This window comes from Juglans microcarpa x Juglans regia, chromosome 4D (genome assembly GCF_004785595.1).
Source record: "Juglans microcarpa x Juglans regia isolate MS1-56 chromosome 4D, Jm3101_v1.0, whole genome shotgun sequence".
Lineage (NCBI taxonomy): Eukaryota > Viridiplantae > Streptophyta > Magnoliopsida > Fagales > Juglandaceae > Juglans > Juglans microcarpa x Juglans regia.
Window position 1 is genome coordinate 32,818,969 of NC_054600.1, and position 21,694 is coordinate 32,840,662.

Genomic DNA, 21,694 nt, shown 5'->3' on the forward strand with positions numbered 1-21,694 from the left:
ATGTACGTATTGATTTAATTAGTTAATAAATTATAAATACGTGGCACGGAGATGTATTATTGGCAGTGCCAGTTATAGCGCACGTGCCATGTTGGGGCAGATGGTTAGAAAATAGAGCAATGATACACACAACATATGAAAAGGATATTTTTCTAAAATAATGTTATTTTTTATAGAGTATTTTATAAAATTATCCCTTATTTAATATAAAAAATATTTTGTATTAATCATTTTTCCGTAACATATATAATCTAATATCTCTTTTTGTAAAAAAAAAAAAATTAAAAAGTCTCACTCCCACAGGGGCATAGTCCATCCCCAGTTGGTTTCCGTTTATCAGTTTCCCAGTTAAGAAAGGAACGCATATTGTCGGTCAATGTTCCTCGGCTTCCCCATCGAACACCATCATCCCTTCTGGCCCATCCCTCGCACGTGCGACTTGCACTTGTCCTCACGTGTGTTCGCCACGCTCCTCGCTTACGATCCTACCCGCCACGATCCAGCCTCTTTGGCTATAAATGTCAGTCCCTGATGGTTACCTTAGCAATCGCTGGCAGTGCAGCAAGCAGAATGGAAGAATCCATCGATGTGGAGAAGCTCCGGTTGCATTTCCTCCAAGTTCTCCGTAGCAGACGATCCACTGAAGGTAAAACCAAAGCTGGTTTAAGAGTTTTAGGGAAATTTTCTTGTAATTGTATGAGATTTCAAGTTATCGGTAATTGGAGGTTGAGTGTTGTGTTCCTGGTCAACGTTGGGATTTAATTGGTTGCTGAGGAATTGTAGCAAAACAGTCAAAAATTTAAATTGGGAATTTGTGTTGTTGATTCTCTTTTTTTGCTGGTAAATATTTCCAGTTCCGCTTTCGGTGGAGCTTGCAAAACCTGTGGCTAACCCTCTGTATCAAGATGCTACCCCACCTCCATTCAGTGAGGTTGAAATCTCTTTCATTTTCCTGAAGTATGTATATGTTGGTCCATGTTCTGTTGGAAATTTCTGAGTATACTCGTGTACTTAATGCCAGGCGATGGAGTGTTGCCCGAAGGCAGACATTGATGGGTTCAAGGACTTACTGAGAGAGGAAAATCTGTACTTGATTACCGAGGTAATTGGAGCTAAAAACGGGCTTTCAAATTGAACTGATTCTGAAGTTACATTTTAGTTGTGGAAATTGTGGTTCTTGACTTTTCCTAGTAGAAGGACCACGCATTGGAGCTTTATCTTTTCTTTTTGTGACAAATTGAAGTTAAGCGGTGCCATAAACTGAAGTGATCCATGTTAATTGAAAGTGAAACAATTTTCCTGAACCCAACTTCGTGCTTTGTGAAAATCTTCAAGTTCGATTAAGTTCCACCTCACCAAAGTTCACGTCTTATTTCTTGTGGAATGTTGTCTATTGCTTTTTTTTTTCATCCCCTTACATTAGGAAGCGGGGGCCACCAAGGTGGACATTATTTACTTTAGTTCTTATGGCATCCCATTTGCTCATTTCTAGCGTCAAAGGAACTTATTGTGAATGATCATTTTTTAGGCAGGAGACCAAGGGCGCTTGCCTGTGTTGATTTTAAGCATGAAGGAAAGCAATCCTCAAAGAAGGCCTGCTGTTGTTTTTCTTCATAGTACACATAAGTGCAAGGAGTGGTTGCGGCCATTGCTTGAGGTAGCTACTCTAATGGTCGTTTTCTTGGTTTGTAGTCTTCTTTTCTTTTGCATTATTTTGATTTGGCATTGGTCAACTTTTTATGCTTGTCTCAGGCATATGCTTCTCGAGGATATATAGCCATTGCCATAGATTCTCGATACCATGGTGAACGTGCCAGCAGTAAAACCACGTACCGAGATGTGCGCATTTTTACACCTTTATTTTGTTTTTCTTGGACCCAGTTCAATTATTTTCACCATATTTTCTGAATATGCACAACATCTGTTTCTCTTTTATATGGCCTTTGGGCTTCTGAAGACAAGCTCGTGACCATAACATATTAATTCTGTCCCATAAGTTGGAGAATTAGTCCATAGCTTCTCATGTGTTTCTGACAAAAAAGTAGAGTGAGCTGAATTAAATATGAAATCCTAGCAGCCGTTGGGCATTGAAACCATATTTCATCTATAAATTTCATCTATACTCATTTTATTTGTATTCAAATGCAGGCTCTTATTTCATCATGGAAAAAAGGTGATTCAATGCCGTTCATATTTGATACGGTAATTCCTTCATTTACACTGAACTCTTACCTGCTAATAGGAGATCTAATGAGTTTTAGTTAATAGAACCTTTGAGGTTTAGTTGTCGGATGATTTTGGTCCCTAAGAAAGCATAAGCTTTTGATTCTTGCAGGTCTGGGACTTGATAAAACTGGCAGATTATCTAACCCAGAGGGAGGATATAGACCCTGCAAGAATAGGAATCACTGGTGAATCACTTGGAGGTTGGTTGAATGAGGTCTTAAAAGGATGGGACATTAGAAATGATAATTTGACAAGCAAACTCATGTCGGGATTACTGAAACCTCTGAAAATGTGCCTATTAAAAAAAAAACAGTACTGAAAAACTCTGAAAACGCAGGTATGCATGCATGGTATGGTGCTGTTGCTGACACTCGCTATGCAGTGGTTGCTCCCATAATTGGTGTTCAGGTGCTGCCTCCTATTAGAAATTTAAAAGTTTACTGGTGTAGCTGATGTTTTTAGTAGCTAGCTGAATTTTGTGCAATGTGAATATAGGGGTTTCGATGGGCCATTGAGAATGATAAGTGGCATGGTCGTGTTGACAGTATAAAGCCTGTTTTTGAGGGTAAGAGATAAACGGACTATATGGGCTACAACTATCGGGAGCAAATTGTGGATTTTGTTTAGTTTAAATAAGATCTACATATGCTAAATGCATATAATATTCAAGTACTGAGCTTCTTAAAGCACACTTGAACTGGATGAGTTTCTTTTGCTACTGTGGTGGTATATTTTGTTCTGATGCCCATATATTTTTTGGTGCAGAAGCACGGATTGATTTAGGCAAGAATGAGATCGACAAAGAAGTAGTGGAGAAGGTTGGCTAGATTATTGTCCAAATTTGTACAGTATACTTGCAGTCCGATTGTTGCTGAGCCTTAATGTCACTTTAGCTTTTTAGTTTTGACTGTTTGAAGCACCTTTTACTTTTGATTAATTTTGCTACTATGCATCTATATTCATTATTGGGTACATCTACTTTTGTACATGTATAATTCGAGCTGTACTACTTAGAATTAGCATTCGATGGAGTCATACATATCATGTTCATTTGCTATGTTCTGTCCTTCAGAAACTGGCTTCCCTGTGGAAATTTTCTCATCTCACTCTGCATTTTAGATTTAATTACATCCTGCTCTTCTTTTTTTTTGGACTGGCCAGGTCTGGGATAGGATTGCTCCTGGTCTAGCATCTCACTTTGATTTACATCACACCATTCTGGCTATTGCACCACGTCCTCTGCTGATTGTCAATGGTAACATTTTATCATGCCCTCTGTGTGTGTGTGTGTGTGTGTGTTTCCGTGTGTGTTGGCTTGTGCACACATATGGTGCCTGGGTGTCTGGAGCCAACCACCTGTTTGGTATGATCATGATTTTATACCTATGATCTTTTAAAGAATCTGGAAGGTCCAAATAACGTGCTATATATGAAATAATGCACATGCTCCCAAATTCTGACACACGGTAATCCTTCCTGGCATCAATTTATCTGTAGATTAACTACTTATTCTTACTTTCCTACAAAATTTTACTGGGCTAGGAGGCCATTGGTGCTCTTTGCCAATTTCCCCCTTCAATTGAATTCTCTTTGAGGTTGGTTACCTTTGGTAGTTTGTAATATGTACTTAGTTTGACGTGCTTCTTTTTACTTTTAATTTTGAAAATTTAGGTGCAGAAGATCCTCGGTGTCCACTTCCTGGTCTGAAAATTCCTGAATCAAGAGCATGCAAGGTCTATGAAGAGGCCCATTGTTTGGATAAGTTTAAGGTTTGATCAAAGCACCTGGCAAAAGATTATATAGTTGAAAACATATCAGACCATCTTCAAATTAGCTAACACTTCACGAAGACCTTTGAAAGGGAAAGAACTATTATTATTGGGTAGTGATAGGGTTACTACTCTATTACTACCCATTTACTACTCATAGTTCATTTCAAGTTTTTTATTTTTTTATCATTTTCTTTTAAGTAGTTTTTTAACATCTTTAACCATTAAGAAAAAAATTAAAAAAATATATAATTTTACTAATAATTACTTTCTTAACCATTAAGTAAAATAAAGAATTAAAAAATAATTAGATATAAAATGAGTAGTAAGAGGGTAGTAATCATATCATTTTCCATTATTATTTTCCATAACTGTTGTTATTATCATTGTGGAATATCCTTTGTGGAATGTCATTCACAAAAACACGATCAAGTGTTCTCTTTCCTATTTCATTTTCATTGAACTAGACAAACAAAAATGTCATCTCACAATGCATGCATTATTTCAGTATATTTCTATTGTTTCCCTTTTCCTTTATGTATGCCCCGCGGTTTATAATTCTCTTATTGCATTTCCTTGACATGCAGTTGATTGCACAACCTGGAATTGGGCACCAAATGACACCGCTTATGGTAAAAGAAGCTTGTGATTGGCTTGACAGGTTCCTCAAGCAATAAACTGTATTGTCGAAGTACTTCTGTTTGTTGTATCTCATATTCCTCCTTCGACCTGTCTAGTACGTGTTTGGTTCAAATGATGTATGCATTAGAGACCTCGTGTTCAAAAGTCTTGTATGGCATCTGCCACTTATAAAGTTTAGTTATAAAGCTGCATTTCTTTCAATGTCGTGTGAGGAATGCCGATGTTCATATAAAAATTACGCAGCACGGGCAATTCCTCTCTGCAGCTGGAATTGTTGCATGCTTTGTGCATACTGTTCTCTATCAGAAAGCTCGGTTCTCCACCTTATATAGGCACCACTAGATAGTTTTGAAGTGCTTCAAATTAAGATCTTCAAAATTAGATGCAATGTTTATTGTTAGATTTTCCTAACTCCACTCCTGTTGCCGGAAAAACAAAAAGGGAAAAAAAAAAAAAAAAACAGAAACAGCCTCGCTTTTCGGATTAGCCATGCTCTTCAGTTTCTCCCCGAAAAATATAGAGCTCATGATCCTAAACTTCAAGCTCAAAAGTAGAGCAGAGGCTATCTCACCATGTATCTCCAGTTATTTTAGTCATTTGAACATCAGTATTCCATACCGAGCTTTCAGAGCGGATCAGGCCAAATTGCGTATCGAGGGTTGAGACTCCACAGCCAATTCGGCTTACATGCCATTGTAAGCCAAATGGCGGAAGAAAATTGTTCAAGAGATCTTAGCCTTGAAAGTTGCAGAAAAATCTAACTCACAGTCTATTAATTAAAAAAAGATGCCATAATTTAGAAAGAAAACAAAATGCTTCCAACCAATTGGAGGGTAATAAAAGTGCAATCTCATAATCTCCATCCTAATCTAACGGGAGGTGTCCATTTTTTTCTTTTTCTACTCTACAATGAATGTACAAGATCCCAATGCCAGATAATCAACAGAAATGCAGGCGAAAAGCAAGAATTATATATATTAAAAAATTACAGAGAAAATAAGCAAGTTAGCAAACCAAAATAAATGAACAAAATAAAAAGTACCAAAACCAGTCATGACTTCACATGCTACCCAGCTCTACCAGGAGTGGGTTTCGTTGACTTCACTTTTGCCATATCAACAAGGTCCCCAAAGAACTTGTCCTCTGGCTTAGAAGGCTTACCAGGTGGGATATAAGATGGAGTAGAAACCTGGTAGGAGTTTCTCAAGCCATTGTTGTCACCGACTGATAATCCGTACATTCTCTGTTCTAGGTATTGCACTCCTTGTGGTTGACCGTAGCCATAACCCGCATATTGGTGGTTCCCATACATTTGTTGAGGGTACATAGATGCCATCTGGGCATTTTGCATGGGCTGTGAAAACATTCCCATGTATGGCCCTCCTTGGATTGGCTGAGAGTGCCAACCCAACTGCTGGCTCTGACCAACCTGATTATTAACTGTCGACAAATGGCTGCTGCTTGTAATTGGCTCGATATACATACCTACCACCTGGTCCTTACTCATTTGTTGAGGCACCAAAGGAGAATGAGCACCACTTGGAGCATGTGTGACAACCATTTGAGTAGCTTGCACTGGTTGAGGGTATTGAGCACCTGTTACTGGAACACTGTTGTCCACTGGCTGAGCTTCCCAAGGTGGTGGTGGTAATGACGCACTGCTTTGAGCACCTGTTCAGAAGCAAGCATTGTAAGCTCCTCACATAACACCACGCAATTACATAACTAAAACAACCAAATAGGACCCAGCCAGCACATCGCTACTTGTTACAAATGCATAAATAATTTCTAGCATAATTGTGATTTGGCATTATGAAGGCGTTTCTGCCTAAAGATGGGAAAATTTGGTGAAAAGAATCCGTGATAAAAGCATACACATTTCTAGCATGCAAAACAGAGAATTAAGCAAGAAGTGCACCATAGACTGGCAAAGGCGGCTGCAGCTGTGGCTGCTGCTGGGCAATTTGGCCATTCCAGGCAGAACCAGCACCTTGCATGTACATCGGCTGCTGCTCATATTGAGATGATCCAACAGCTGGGACACTTCCATTCGAGTAAAATCCACCTTGGGGAGATTGAAAATTCTGCTGCTGTTCGATTTGCGGAGCCAAGGGATTGCCCTGTCTAGTCAAATTGGCAGATTGAGTATTGACAGGATTTGGAGTGTTGTTGGTCTCTGAAAACATGTCAAAAAGAACTAAGGCATTCTGCTGAGAAATAGGACTGGCAGGCTGTTGTCCTACCACAGGAACAAGAGCCAACGGATTTTCTGCCTTTGGTGAGCTATAGTCATCACCACTCAGCAAGTCCATTTTGGGGTCAACTCTTGCTGGAGGAGCTGCAGCATTAGTTGCAGGAGGAGCAGGAAGCAACAGCTGGTTCAGTGGCTGCACCGCTACACTAGTACTTGAGGAGGCTCTGAGGAAAAAAGTTCTGCTCTTAGAGCTCAAGTAAACAGAAGGTATCTAATATTTTACCAAAAACGTATATTCTTTGATGGGAAAATGAAACTCATGCAATTGTACACTGGACCTGTGACATTCACCTCCATCCTTTATTTGTAGGAAGGAGGAGATGGCATTTGCTCAATAGCCAGCAATAATTTTATAATCTTTTACTAAAGGAAAAAAAAAAAATCTATTGAATTAAAATCCAATAAATTTACATCGTCTTGTATGCAGTAAGAAGAAACATATTTGAAACAAACAACTCAAAATTTATTAAGATTTTTTACTATCTTTATATCAGATTCCACTATTAAAAAAACACGAGGCCTCCTTACTGCAGAAGAAACATATATCATACTTGCAACAACAATCCTGCTATAGGCAACTGAGGCGCGAAACCGTGGGGGAATCGACTGTGCCATGTCCTCATCTTCTTCCAAAGAAAAGTACTATGCATTTTCAAAACAGATCATAACGAGTAACTACACAGACAATCAGCCTCGAATTTTTTCAAATTGAAATAAAAAAGAAAGTAACACACAGGTCTCCATCCTGTTTCTTGTTTGCAATTTGATCCCAGTCTGTCTTTCTTTGGAGCCCAAGAGTCCTTCTTTGCCTACCTCACCCACCAAATTTTGCTCAACTTCATTTCTTCCCGTTTATCTTCTTCTTCCACTCAGATCCAGTTAAGAAGCCACAGTTCACAAAGGTATAGCATACGCCCTCAAACCCGGTTAAAAAAAATAGCGTGCAAAACAAGCTCGCGGGTCTCCGACGCGTGTCGACCAGCTTCTAGAAGGAAGGCTTCCTTGTTAAGCAACCTGTCACTTCCGGCACCGCAAACCTGCTGCTCAGGGCCGCCTCTCTATCGAAGCATGATTCAGTTTCAACCCGTCCAGGGCTACGATGGCGGTGTCAATTTCCAGCTGCTTTCAGCATCCATTGCCAATTTATTCTCGGCTGGCACCTTGCAAGAAATCGTCCAAGAGGCAATGTTTAATTGCTAAAACCCTACCATGTTGCAAAGCCTCTCGGTACAAAAGCCCACCAGTTCAGATTCATGTCCCAACCCGCCCGATCCAATTGAAACTCAGAGGATCTTGCAAAGATGGAGATGGAGAATATCAGAGGAGAAGAAATGGCGAAGTGGAGGGAGAAGGAGAAGGAGAAGGGGAAAAGCTTTGTGGGAGATCACAAGGGGAATGGGCGAAGGGTCTTCGTGGGATGCATATTCCGAATGAAACGAACCGTTTCATTAAGCCACGTAGGATACGGTTCCGCTGCGATTCCCCCCGTCGGTTGCATCCAGCATTTTTCTTGCAACAAGCATAAATTTAGGGAAGGTTTGGATAGTAAGTTGAGTTGATAGGCCTGTTTGTTATCATCTCATCTAATCATTACAACTTTTTCAAATTCACATACAAAATAAAATAAACAATTCAACTTTTTCAAATCTCAAAACAAAAATAATATTAAAAAAATATATTCTAACAATATTTTATTAACTTTCAATTTTTATCTCAACTCAGTTCATCTCATATGCGAAAACAAACGAAATTAATGATGAGATGAGATACGAGTTGAAAGTTGAATAAAATATCGTTAGAATATAATTTTTTTAATATTATTTTTGTTTTAGGATTTGAAAAAGTTGAATTGTTTATTATATTTTCTTTGAAAGTTTGGAAAAATTGTAATGATTAGATGAGATGAGATGAGATGGAAGTGTTTCATTATCCAAACCACCCCTTGCTATTCTGGTCTTCCCTTGGGTGCCTCCTTCAAGTCGCAATCCATCTGGGATAGGGTGTTGAAAAAAATGGAGCGAAAACTAGCGAGTTGGAAGAGGATTCACCCAATGGTGGTAGAGTTACGTTGATAAAAAGTACTATTTCCAAGCTACTTACCTACTTATTTCTTTTTCCAATACCATGCAAGGTGGTTTATCGGTTAGACACGTTGCAACGATATTTCCTTGGGGGAGGAGAGAATAGATGAAGAATTCAAGTTTCACTTGGTGAATTGGGCTATGATTTGTACCCCAATACATGAAGGCGGGCTGAGAATTCGCAATTTGTTGGTTTTCAACAATGCTTTATCGAGTAAATGGCTATAGAGATACCATGAGGAGAGGGGAGCTTTGTGGAGAGTTATCATAGATTTAAAATATGGTGGATTGGGGGAGGATGGTGCTCGAATGAGGTGAGTGGATATCATGGGGTGGGGCTTTGGAAACACATCCGAAGAGGCTAGACAAACATCCATCGATATACACGTTTTGCAATTGGGGATGGTTCCAGAATTAAATTCTGGACTGATTTATGGTATGGAGATCAAGTCCTTAAGGAATCTTATCCAACAATATACAGCATCGCACAAAGACAGGAGGCTTCAGTAGCAGAACTCATGGATCTGTCTAGTGGCTCTCCCCAATGGAATATCATGTTCCTTAGAGCTGCCCAAGACTAAGAAATTAACACATTTACAGATTTCTTTAATCTGGTGTATAATTGTAGAGTGAACGGAGGAGCTGATACAATTTTGTGGTCACCATCCAAGAAGGGAATATTTCCTGTACAGTCATATTATAAGTCCATTATGAAACATTCTAGAAGACCGTTCCCATGGAAGAACATATGGAGGACCAAGGCCCCCCTAAAACTTCTTTCTTTGTATGGACAACCTCATTAGGGAAGATTCTCTCACCTTAGATAATCTACAGAAATGCCAACTCATTGTGTTGGATTGGTGTTATATGTGCAAGAACGGTGGGGAGTTGGTGGATCATTTATTATTGCACTGTGACATAGCCATGAGTTTGTGGAATGATATACTTGCTAGAGTTGGCCCCCATTGGGTGATGCCACGAAGGGTTGTGGATTTTTTGGCCAGCTGGCAAGGCATCCGAGGTACCACTCAAATTGCAGCTATGGTGGAAGATAATACCGATCTGTCTATGGTTGTGCATATGGGTGGAGAGGAATGGTCGAAGTTTTGAAAATCGTGAACGGACAATGGACGAGATTAGAACTTTATTTTTTCATACTCTACTCCATTAGTCGATTGTAATAGCCTTTAATGGCATGAACATACATGATTTCCTTGTTTCTTTAGCCACTCGTGCATAGGTGTTGCTCTAGTATATGTCCCATGTACTTGGTTTCACCTATTTTAATAAAATTCTTATTTACTGATCAAAAAAATAAAACGAGGCCTCAAAAGGTGGAACGCAAAGTCAAGATGCACATACAAAGTGCAAAAGCCACACATTTCGATCAAGCACTTTCAATACCATAATTAAACCTACAGTGTTAGACTATATAAAAACCTAGGCCGTGAATATAAACATAATTTCTTAGTACGGCATTTTCTAATTGATTTTATTAGGTCATTCCCAATAACAACATGACATACCAGTGGATTTAGTCACCATATTATCAAAGAGAATGCAGTGAATGTGAACCAGCTCAAGAAAGCTTAATTACCTCCCATCAGGCTGTTTGCTTTTATCTCCAGTATCAACCAGAAGACCATCAACATCAACAAGTCCTCTAACAGGTTCAGGGTTGGGTTTCTCTATTTGAAGAGAAGTTCCTGATGCAATTGCTTCGTGCTTGGTCAGTACACGCTGCAAGTCATCATTCAACGCTAGTCCTTGACACAGCAGTGACTCATCCCTGAAAGAGATGAATGGAAATTACAAACCATGTTTAAAGCAATGTACATGACATAATAACATTTCACAAGCTTGGGAGATTTGCTCACTAATGAAAGGACTATTCATAGAAATAATGCCATGCTGAAAGTCCCTACATGATCTGGCTGGACATAAATGCGTGAATCCCACATACAGACAACCACTATGTATGTGCAAGCACATAATTCGTGTGTATGTGCATGCGAGAGAGAGAGAGAGAGAGAGAGTGCTAAATTTGACGGGAGAGGGTAACAGGTAAAGAACAAAGGCCTTACGAAGTTGAGTTAACAAGGTGCACTACTCTCCGCTTGTATGTACGACACTGTTCCACTAAGTCAACAATAACATCCTGTCTAAGCCCCTGCAAATTGAAACAAAGATTATCCAGCATGCAAATAGAGATTGATGAGATTGGAATATACCAAAAAAACAGTGACAAGTTATACATCTAGATAAAAATATTAACAAAAGTATTTGATTTTGATCTTTTTAAATTTCTTACCATTAAAGTTTTCAGTCAGCAGTAGTTTTTTTATAAGCCATTAGCATTATAAATTAAATAGAGTATAACCCAAAGTTCCTCATAGCCCAGTTTTGATATTTTTTAAAAGAGGTAATCAGCATCTAGGTTATTGTTCCATAGTTCTAAATTTTCTTCACATATACCTCTTTGTTTGCCGGCTCTATTGCGCTCAGCATTTCTGTAAGGACATCCATGATGCCACGTGCATTCTGGATTTCTGACAGGCTAGCAAAAGAAATTTCAATTTATAAAAGAATATAAAATGATGAATCATTAGTCAATAAAACCGACAAGAAAAGGATGAATAAAATAGTTATGCAACCCTGGGCACAGGAAAGAGTTAGTTCATGCTCAATCTAATAACATTGAATACTCAAATCCTCAGATCCAACAAACATCCCTCTGCCTGCTCTCATAGTTCAAACATTTAAACCATCAGCATCGCACAGTTTCAAGTCAACATTAATTGAGCCTTGCAGACCAAATTTACTTCCTCTCCTATGCTTGACGATTAAATGGATGTGGCAGGTTTTTTTACCACAAACTATACCAAATTCAAGAGAGGACCAAGGACCATAATTTTCTCATCAATTGCTTTTCAATTAATATATCGATTTCATATGTAAGTAAAGAACAGGCCAGGATACAACAATCAGCAGGAAAATCTAGGAAAAGAAGGTAGTGCATGTTTATATGAGATTTGATGACTGCCACAATTCCACATTCGATCACAGACAACTAAAGACAAAGTACTACCTTAAACAGTCAGACAAATGTGTGTTGATTAACCAAATGATTAACAGGTTTGTCTCCCTTAATGACATCAGAAAATGAGTTGCAGATGTACCTCAAGGTTGGAAACTCAGACTCTGCAGATGACTCAGTTGTCTCTTGCTGATTATCATGATTGCGTAGATTATGAGGGTATGATGTCAAAGGATGTGTTTGTGGAGGTGTGAACACAGGTGCAGAACTTCCAGCTCTCTGAGGGAATACTGCCCCAGCACGCTGAAACAAATATGTGCTCAGTCTCAGAGAATGACAAACAAGATGGTCTAACTATGATCATAAGCACTATGATAGTGTCAGGACAATGAAAAGGTTAAGTCAAGCTAAGTAACTATGTTGCTTCTCTAACTGGAAAAGTACTTCAAGAGAAAACACTAGGTAAATGTACCAACAATTCTTGGTATGCAGCATAGTATTGGGGATATCTTGCCCTTGGTCCTCCAAAAGCTTCTTGCCAAGTATCTATCAGGATCAATATCTTCTCTTTGACATTAAAGTCAGGCTACAATATGAATAAAAAATACTTATTATAACAAATGAGAGTAAATACAACATTGACCTGCAACAAAAATATTCGAGAAACATTTGTACCTTCTTCTTCACTATTTTCACCATCTCATGAAGAACATCCTTCTCTGCTACATGCATGTGAACAATGTCCCCACAATTCTTTATGACTGTCTCCAGTAGCTAGATACAGTGACCAGACCAAATTAAAACCAATTTTAGTCCTCTGTAAGAAGAAGTTTAAAAAAATTGATAAGCGATATGACAATTATTTCACTGAAGCCTAACATGATGAGATTTCAAGTAGAGTTTCATGCAGACGCCAAAAGATCGTATGACTCAGGGATGAAGCCAATACCTCCAGCATCCATCTAATCCATTATGTTTCACAATCATCCTAGAATTCTGATATGCATGTATATTAACTATTGACATATAGAAAGTCACAATACTTAAAACTTGAAATACTGAAATAATTAAAAACTGAAAAAACATTTCCAACCCAGCTTATTCGTCATATAACCCTAAGACACCTTTTTCTTTAGGAAGAGAAAAAAGATTCCAAAAAAAATTTGGAAATTGGATGTCATCAAACGGAAACATAGTTTCTGACTGAATCGCCCATTAGTGTGCTCCTTGGTTGGAATGTAATCAGGATATTCTTTCGCCATAAATGATGATTTGCTAAAAAATGTTGCCATATTTTGAAAATTGGATGTCATCAAATCCTAAAAGGGTTCTCCTACCTCTAGAAGTCCAGCTTATAGCATGAAACAAAGTAGGCTCAAAGCAAATATACACCCCTTTCTCAATTTCCAAAATATGCACAAGATGCTTAGAGAAGTAATAAAGTAAATTTTAGTACAAGTGGGTACTCCCATCTATAAGAAGTTTTTTTTTTTTATAGGTAAAAAGAAGATTTATTGATCCACGTAAATAGGCAAAGCCCGAGTACACAGGAAGTGTACAAGAAAGAGCATCTATAAGAAGTTGAAGCACTAATGAAATTTAGAAAGATGAAGAATGGGCAAGAGCCCAACTATACAGGATATTTTGTGAAGCAGAAGAAAGAGAGCCCAAAATCTAACCACATTTAGACAAGTTTTTCAAATTCATATACTTGTACATGTGTGTGTTTGTGTGTGTGCATGTGCGTGTTCGTATTTATATCAAGTTCTATGGACTTACTGTTAGGGCGAGAAGTTGAACTTTTGGATTCTTACTGCCAAGGCGCTTCTTTATACCTTTAACAACATCCTTCGCTTGCCTGATCATGTATAATTAACAGAAGGAAACAGAATGAAAACACAATATTCGCAAATTATAGAAATCCATTTACCCCCTAAAAGGAACACCATGCATGTGTTTCCCTCAGTGGCCCCATAATTTGTAGGACACAAACTCATTATAAGAAAGAACTTGTGTATGTTCCTATTGCCAAATTCTTGAGGCTTATCATTTCCCGTTCCCAACCATCAGTGCATTACAGAAACACAATCAAGTTAAACAAGTTCGTTCCTTAGTTTTTCTTTTTTTATGGGCAAAGTGTGTCCGGGAACAAAGTCCCGACTAATCGGGGGTGCACAAGCCCTCGACAAAGAGTTTTCTACAAGTGCACATTGGGTAATTCAAGAGGAAGTTCCCGCAGTCCGATGGCCCCTAAAAAAATTGTGTGCACCCAAGAGGATTCGAATCTTAGATCTAGAGGGAGCATACCACCAAGATCAAGGCCTTTACCACTTGAGTCAACCCCTAGGGGTTACATGTTTGTTCCATAGTTATAACAAACAAGTCTATATTGAATTGGTATACCTCTTCCTAGTATAAAAATAGTCTTAGAAACCAATCAAATAATTGTAATGCTAATCTTTGAAGTGAACCTGCCTGCTATATGATCATTAATAACCAATCATAGGCTTCCTTATATCACAAAAAGCCACATCATTCGAGTAAATGGTACTACTATTCCTATTTGTATTATTATTATTATGACCCCACCCCTTTTCGTGTGGTGGAGGAGATGCCATCTGATGCTAGAGCTCATTGGCCAAGTTCGCAACATTTAGCTTACTTTTTTTGAATAGGTAATAAGAATTTCATCATGAGCGAATAAGGTGCAATCCAAGTACAACGAGTAGTCTACAAGAAAGTCATCCAGCTTGGTAACATGAACAAAACTTTATAAGTAAACTCAAACAAGTATTAAACTGCAACCGAGGTTTACCAAATGCGCTCATCCCTAAATTATCCAAAGAGAGATAACCACGTAATTGAAACAAATTTATTTCACAAAAATGATGCCAAAGTCCATTAAACGGAAACATAGTTTCTCACTAAATCGTCCAGATTACATTCTAGATCCAAACCATGGCCCAAGGTACTTGACTACTTATGCAAGCTCGTGTTGCTCCATAAGTCAATTATAAAACGCAATTTATACAAAATAAAAAATTCTTAAACTGACTATTTTTTAGGCATGAAAGCAACGAGCCGATCTCGTTGAGATTTAGCATTTTTCTATCCCCGCGGCAAAAAAACCCTAGATAACTACGTTCAGACAATAAAATGATAAAGCTGCGACAATTCACAAACGTCAAATGTGCAAACAAAATACATAATTGAGTCCTCGATACACAAAAGCAGTAGGGACGGTATCTAGCAAAAACGAGAGGGGTATTGGAACCAACTGCAACGCGTACCCAGGGTCGTGATTGAGCATATCGCAGATCTCGATGTTCATGGCCCAATCTGGGCCGATCAGCATGTCGCTCGTCGCTCGTTCCACCATTGAATTCACCATCTCTGTTCACCGCCAAAAAAATCGATCCTAAAAATGAAACCCGAATCCAGCTACCGAGCACACACTTTTCAAGCGAGATCGAAGAGAATTCCCGCAATAAAATCCCGGCGACTCTTTCTCGCTCTCCCTCTCGTTTCTACTTTTCTGTTGTGAAAAGATTTTCGTTTTCTTTTTCTTTTCTTTCTTGTCCTTCTACTTTTATTCGGGCTTTCCAGTCAGAGAAGGAACTTAGAGACAAGCCCACTCATAAAGGGCCGCGTTTCTCTACTCGTGAGTCACGCGTGCCGGTACTGATGTGTACTCCCCCGATACCGTTGGTTTAGCAGACGCTTTGCATCGTTCGTGTGGTCCTAAGCCCCTAAAACCCCTGTTACGGGGGCCACCCGGTAGGCTTGCTAGTTACGGAGATTATCTCCTGCAGATTAACTTTACGACGTAATTTATTTTAGAGCGCGGCTGCCCTGCCAGTAGCCCGCTGATTTTGACCTCTACAACATTTTGACTTTTTTATTTTTATTTTATTTATGTTTTTTTATTATTTATAAATATTTTTAAAAAATATAAAAAATACACTAAGACTCAGTTTGTATTCGCAAGTCATCTCAACTTATTTCAACTTATCTCATTACTATTCATTATTATTTATCAACTTTAACTCACAAATCTCACTACTATTCACAACTCATCTCATTACTATTCACAATTCATCTCAACTCATTTTTGAATCCAAACGATACGTAATAATCACTTCCTTAACTATTAAATAAAAAAATTAAAATACATGATATATCAAAATAAATTGACAAGTTAAATTGGCAAAATAGTATTTTTCTTTATTTTATTCTCAATACTTAGTATATACAGTGCATTATCTATATTATTTAAATAATAAAATTTAATTTTTAAAATTTAAAATTTATCTTTTAAAATAAATTATCATACATAAGCTCTTTGCTGAATACTGCACATGGAATTAAAAATATAATTTTTTTTAACTATTTTGAGTCTTTCCAGTAAAATAGATTTATGGAATTGTTTAATAGTAAGAGTTTTGCTGTAATACATGAAATTTTTTTAATCTAAATTAAATTCTATTATGTTTACTTGCTTCATTTTGTGTTTACAACTTTGAAACGACGGGGACAAACCAATCGCAATAAATTCTATGAATAGTGCATTTCCAGTAATATAGATTTCAGCAGCTCGTTGCTTACGAATGGAGACGAGAAAAGTAAATGGACCGCAACATTTATTTACAGTTATTTTATATACAGTTGTTAGATATAATTGGCGTGCAATCGTCCATGTTACGTTAGATTTAAAATGAATTATTCCTCTCTCATCAGCTTGGTCTTTCTCTTAGCAGCTCGGTTGTATCTCTCATCAGCTCGGTCTCTCTCATCAAGTATCTCCACTTCAATCACATTTGCATCCCTTTTACACCAGACGTTTGCAACAAGCATTTTTTATTTATTTAACACGACTATAACTACTCAATTTAACCAAGAACAAAGTAGAACTAAATTAGTGGACACAAATCTCGTTTCTTTTAAGTTTATATTTGGATATCAAGATCTCATCAATCCATTTGAAACCAATCATTAAAACGATTTATTGTTTTTTTAATTTTTTGTAAAAAGTTTAAATTCATCTCAACTTAATTCATATATTCAACACATTTCTCAACCTATTTATATTTAAACACATATAAATATAATTCACAAAATATTACTATTCACAGATTGACTCAGATAATCTAAAATCACCTAAACATCCAAACACAGTCTTAACATAATTTATGAAAAGTAAAACTATTATATTCCAATCGTTCATTGTATTTTTATTTTTTAAAAAAGATAATGGTATATCAATTTGATTAGTAAGTCGATTTTGAGATTATATATTCAAGATCGCCCAAACCAAGGGGCACACAGCCCATGGCACTTACAATGTAGTTTGGAATATATCTTTTTGGAACGAGGAGTTAGAAGAAAACAAATTCGCATCACCTGTAGCAAAGCAATGGCGTAGGCAACAACCGCCAGCCTATTATAAATCTAGATAGATGCTCCACTTGCTCTATAAGTACGAATATGCATGTCTTTTCCCCCGAAGGCTACCAGTTTAATACATTTTTACGGTTTCGAATAGGACATATATATATATATATATATATTATGATGAAAAACTCCGAAGATAGTGCAAACAACATGTGAAAAGTTATCACCACTATGATAGAAGGAATTATGAAATCTCTTCATTCAGAAACACTTTTGCATGAACTCCGTAGCTCAGATTGCAAATTTAAAGAAATTAGTACAATCCGCATAGTTGTTGTTCCTAGAAGATGTAAACACAAGACACGGCCACCTGAGAGGAATTTTTAACATTGTATCATGCATTCATCCACACCAACCTGTTATCGAAGCTTACTGTTACATTTCTTTAGTACAAGACCAAATAGATAGACCGTCATCAAGCATGACATTGCCTGCCTTTCTGTAGTGGAGATAATGGGCATACGTCAAGAATTTAAAGCACTTATTTGTAGAAAGCACGATGGATCACTCAGCGAAGGTTGAAAATGACACAACTCCACGGTTCCCAACCATGATGGATTGAGCCCTAATGCGAAGCTGTGTCACGTAACACAGAGAAGGAATCAAGCAAGCTTAGTAGGGAACAGGAACTCGGACCGTAGGGGGACCAGATTTCATGTCCTCAATGATGAGACTCAAGAGAATGAGAGCCACAGGACCTTCTTTGCCTAGAAAGAAACAAGAGTTGCAACTTGTCAACTTTCAGACTTCTAGAAGTAACATTCATTCCACTCAATAACCAAGCTTCACAGAATAATAAACAATGCATTACTTCTTGAAATTTCTTAGATAACCAGAATCGATGGAGTAGTGCAGTGCACAGGGAAGAAACTAAAACATGCATGCATAACTCTTTTCTTTAATATGTTCAAGCTCCAATATTGTCCACTTGGTAATTTAGCTCTACCTGCACTGGACAGTGCCTTCTGATGCTTCTGGTAACTATTTTTGCAAGGAAATTATGTCTCCAACAACATACATACCTTAAAAAGAGAAGTGTTGCATCCACAAAAAGATTTCATAAAAGTAAATTCACAAAATATCTAATACATCCCCTAAACAAAACTAGCATTAAAGAAAGCACTCTAACTTTTGGTGCAAATGACATGTATATAACTGAGTCTGCTAAAAAAATAATGCGATTTTGATTTGTGACAAACATAAAATGCATATACCTGCATGTATTCACGTATCTAAACAAACAACTATTTATAGGGGGTGCACAGTGAGTAAATTGCAGAAAAGTTCTCACCATCACCAATGACCTGCTCATCCCACTGGATTACAGGCCGAACAAGAACTCCACTGCCAATGAGCATCATCTCATTGGATTTCTTCCCTTCATCTACAGTCACATTTCTTACATTTACTCCTTGAAGCTTACCTTCCCTAACTAGTTCGTTCGCAAGAGTCAATACCCTCTTAGCTGTGCACCCACTTAGAATGTTGTCAAAGTTAGGCATGAGAAGTTCCTTGTCTTTTGAAACAAAAGCCACGTTCATGTTAGGCCCTTCAGCAACTAACCCTTCACCATCTAGCCAAATAGCTGCATATGCACCATTTTCCTCTGCCTCCATCCTTGAAAGCACATTTGGAAGGTAATTCACACTTTTCACGGTAGCAAATTGTGGGGGTTTAATCGGGACTGATGAAGTTATTACTTTAACACCCTTTGAATCAAATGGTGATTGATCTTGGATTACAACAGCATAAAGAGCTGGTTGATGGCAGCCAGATGGGGATAGTTGGAAATCGCTCGGTCCTGCAGAGAGCCAGTATCTCAAAGATCCTTTTCTACACTTGGAAGCACTCACAGTTTGTATCAGTATTCTTCTTATTCTTTCCCGATCATATGGGAGTTTAATTTTGGCCATAGATGCAGACCTTAAAATCCGGTCAAGGTGTTGGTCTAGCTCGTAGAGGTATCTGGGGTGGGAAGAAATACAGCAAGAAGAGATGGCTTAAGACCAGACTAAAACTATAATACAGTAAGGAGGTATCTGGTTCACTCTTTCTTAATAGCTTAGTCTTTTAAGACAATTAGTAGTTTATGAAGATAATAGAGAATACTGTGCTAAGTTTGATCCTTGATTCCACTGATCTCCTTCCTATTTAAATTTAAACTTCTATGTGTGGTATCTTAAGTTTAGACATATTTGTCAAGGGAGAGTTAGAATATTTTGAAACAATTAAACTTGCCATTTTCTATCAACTTAAGCATTTGTAATAATTAGTAATCTATCCAATTTGAAAATAATCTAGTAGTTGAAACACTAAATACATATTGGTTGATTTCTACTAACACCAACAAAAGTTCATTATATTATTCACCAGGTACAAGCAATTGTTTTCTATTTTAAATACCACAGATAAGATACGATTTGATTATGGTCCCTCCAAGAAAGATTTGTAAAGTTTCAAGTTCACAATGGCAGATTCTGTTGTAGAGATGTTCTAATCTGATGTATTCATAATATTCTATAATGATAATATTAAAACTGTACAGATCATTTTTTTTTTGCCACATAACCAAAATCACTGACCCGTCCATTATAGCTGCAGTATCAAAAACACCGTGCCCTCTGTGGACCATGTGATCATCAATGGGGATTACCATAGCTGCTGGATCTGTCGTTATTCCACAAAAAATGCTCGAGTACATGGCTAGGAATTGCTGCTTGCCCTTTTGCGTTTCTCGGCTTGTTTTTAGCCTTTCAATAGCCTTAAAAAATGTTCAGGTGAAAGTTGAAACAAAGGGTTACTAACAGAAACAGTAATTCTACGAATTTCTGAAGTATGGCCAAGAAACGACGTCTAGGCCTTGACCAACACACATGTTTATGCAGAGAAGAATCCATTTCTAGTAATGTACAAGTTTCAAGAGTCTTCCCCTTTAGCTTTAGATTCTGATTTTCCAAGGAAAATACAAACGATTACCCGTCAACTCATCTATATGCAAATGCAAAATAAAAGCTAATCATAAAAATGGACTAGGAAGATTAACCTCTAAACAAGACAATAGTGGAACATCCGATATCGGAGCTGTAGAATCTGCCAAAACAAAGTCAACCTCGCATCAGTTTTTACGGTTTTGGAATCTAGAAAAGTCAATAACAGAGAATCTGAAAAGAAGAAGAAAAGGGAGGAATAGAAACTTGCCAACCAAGGCTTCATTGTGATTAGAACTTCCCAAAATTCTGATTTCTCTTAGTGGCTTGTGCTGTGAATTAAAAAACCCGAGTCCCGAAAACGAAATATTTCGGGAAACTACGTTTGACTGGTGAGAATGATCATGGAGCTTTGCAAGAACATGAGGGTTTTCTGAGGCAGTTTTGGTGGAAGCTGGTAGAGAAGCCATGGAAGCGAGCAGAGAGGGCATTGAGAATCAATGAGATCAACCGCAGATGATTGGGAGTTTAATTAGCAAAGTGCCTCGAAAGATTCCCAAAACATAATAGACGAGAATAATACAAATCTAAACACAAACAAATAAGACAAAACAAAAGGACAATTACAGTACAGTCCAAACTACCGGCCTAGCGAGATTTTTAAACTGAATTGGGACGATGGCTAATTTTCTGTACAAAAAAATAATTAGAAATAATTATTAGTTTTTTCTTATTTCTGCTTGTCTCCTAAACATAACTTAGTACATTTGGATTATAAAATTATTTCAATTCATTTTAATTTATCATTACAATTTTTTTAAATTTTAATATAAAATATAATAAACAATTCAACTTTTTCAAATCTTAAAATAATAATAATATTAAAAAATAATATTCTAAAAATATTTTATCAACTCAACTCACTTCAACATCTAAACACAATCACAATTTTTCGGAAGAACATGCACAAAACGGAAGAATGGGAGAATCAATTTTTTTGACTCAATTTTTTTTTATAATTATTTTCATCTCATTTAATCTAATCATTACAATTTTTTTAAATTTTGACACAAAATAAAATAAAAAATTTTACATTTTTAAATCCTTAAATAAAAATAATATTAAAAAAATATTTTTTAACAATATTTTATTCAATTTTTAACTATTATCACAACTCATGATCTAATCTCATCTGCGAAAATAAACTAGGCTTACCTTTTTTTTTTTTTGTACATATTATCCTTATATCTTTGGTAGGAATCTTGAATTATTTTTAGACATTGTAACTGTTATATCGATGTGCTTGT

At 37.2% G+C, this 21,694-nt stretch overlaps 3 protein-coding genes across 4 annotated transcripts; 1 reads left to right on the top strand and 2 right to left on the bottom strand.

The window, feature by feature from the left end:
- Positions 1 to 314: 314 nt before the first annotated feature.
- On the top strand, positions 315 to 4,838 carry LOC121261171 (putative hydrolase YtaP). The gene is made up of 13 exons (XM_041163395.1): positions 315 to 646; positions 855 to 931; positions 1,022 to 1,102; positions 1,529 to 1,657; positions 1,753 to 1,839; positions 2,149 to 2,202; positions 2,336 to 2,426; positions 2,564 to 2,634; positions 2,722 to 2,791; positions 2,992 to 3,044; positions 3,388 to 3,481; positions 3,898 to 3,995; positions 4,583 to 4,838. Exons 1-13 carry the CDS (start codon positions 532 to 534, stop codon positions 4,670 to 4,672), a joined length of 1,110 nt encoding a protein of 369 aa, XP_041019329.1. The 5' UTR covers positions 315 to 531; the 3' UTR covers positions 4,673 to 4,838.
- Positions 4,839 to 5,589: 751 nt separating this feature from the next.
- On the bottom strand, positions 5,590 to 15,804 carry LOC121261167 (TOM1-like protein 9). The gene is made up of 10 exons (XM_041163391.1): positions 15,300 to 15,804; positions 13,789 to 13,867; positions 12,685 to 12,783; positions 12,482 to 12,595; positions 12,152 to 12,312; positions 11,448 to 11,529; positions 11,057 to 11,142; positions 10,570 to 10,761; positions 6,556 to 7,055; positions 5,590 to 6,308 (listed from the first exon to the last, which is right to left on the bottom strand). Exons 1-10 carry the CDS (start codon positions 15,398 to 15,400, stop codon positions 5,704 to 5,706), a joined length of 2,019 nt encoding a protein of 672 aa, XP_041019325.1. The 5' UTR covers positions 15,401 to 15,804; the 3' UTR covers positions 5,590 to 5,703.
- A 1,833-nt stretch (positions 15,805 to 17,637) lies between these two features.
- LOC121261169 (D-amino-acid transaminase, chloroplastic-like) lies at positions 17,638 to 20,959 on the bottom strand. Of its 2 annotated transcripts, XM_041163394.1 has the most exons (6): positions 20,659 to 20,959; positions 20,504 to 20,550; positions 20,043 to 20,221; positions 18,752 to 19,425; positions 18,407 to 18,482; positions 17,638 to 18,167 (listed from the first exon to the last, which is right to left on the bottom strand). In XM_041163394.1, exons 1-5 carry the CDS (start codon positions 20,876 to 20,878, stop codon positions 18,442 to 18,444), a joined length of 1,161 nt encoding a protein of 386 aa, XP_041019328.1. In that variant the 5' UTR covers positions 20,879 to 20,959; the 3' UTR covers positions 17,638 to 18,167; positions 18,407 to 18,441. The 2 variants fall into 2 exon arrangements, with proteins under 2 accessions (XP_041019328.1, XP_041019327.1); XM_041163393.1 differs by lacking the exon at positions 18,407 to 18,482 and having other exon boundaries at positions 20,659 to 20,956.
- Between the last annotated feature and the right edge of the window lie 735 nt (positions 20,960 to 21,694).

Excerpts from the sequence above, each read along its gene's own strand:
- LOC121261169 (XM_041163393.1), bottom strand. The coding sequence starts at position 20,878 with ATGCCCTCTCTGCTCGCTTCCATGGCTTCTCTACCAGCTTCCACCAAA. Across the intron at positions 20,551-20,658 it reads TCACAATGAAGCCTTGGTTG|ATTCTACAGCTCCGATATCG; the intron begins GCAAGTTTCTAT and ends TTGTTTTGGCAG. Across the intron at positions 20,222-20,503 it reads CACTATTGTCTTGTTTAGAG|GCTATTGAAAGGCTAAAAAC; the intron begins GTTAATCTTCCT and ends ACATTTTTTAAG.
- LOC121261167 (XM_041163391.1), bottom strand. The coding sequence starts at position 15,400 with ATGGTGAATTCAATGGTGGAACGAGCGACGAGCGACATGCTGATCGGC. Across the intron at positions 11,530-12,151 it reads TCTGAGTTTCCAACCTTGAG|CCTGTCAGAAATCCAGAATG; the intron begins GTACATCTGCAA and ends TTCTTTTGCTAG. Across the intron at positions 10,762-11,056 it reads CACCTTGTTAACTCAACTTC|GGATGAGTCACTGCTGTGTC; the intron begins GTAAGGCCTTTG and ends CATCTCTTTCAG.
- LOC121261171 (XM_041163395.1), top strand. The coding sequence starts at position 532 with ATGGTTACCTTAGCAATCGCTGGCAGTGCAGCAAGCAGAATGGAAGAA. Across the intron at positions 1,103-1,528 it reads ATCTGTACTTGATTACCGAG|GCAGGAGACCAAGGGCGCTT; the intron begins GTAATTGGAGCT and ends ATCATTTTTTAG. Across the intron at positions 1,840-2,148 it reads GTAAAACCACGTACCGAGAT|GCTCTTATTTCATCATGGAA; the intron begins GTGCGCATTTTT and ends ATTCAAATGCAG.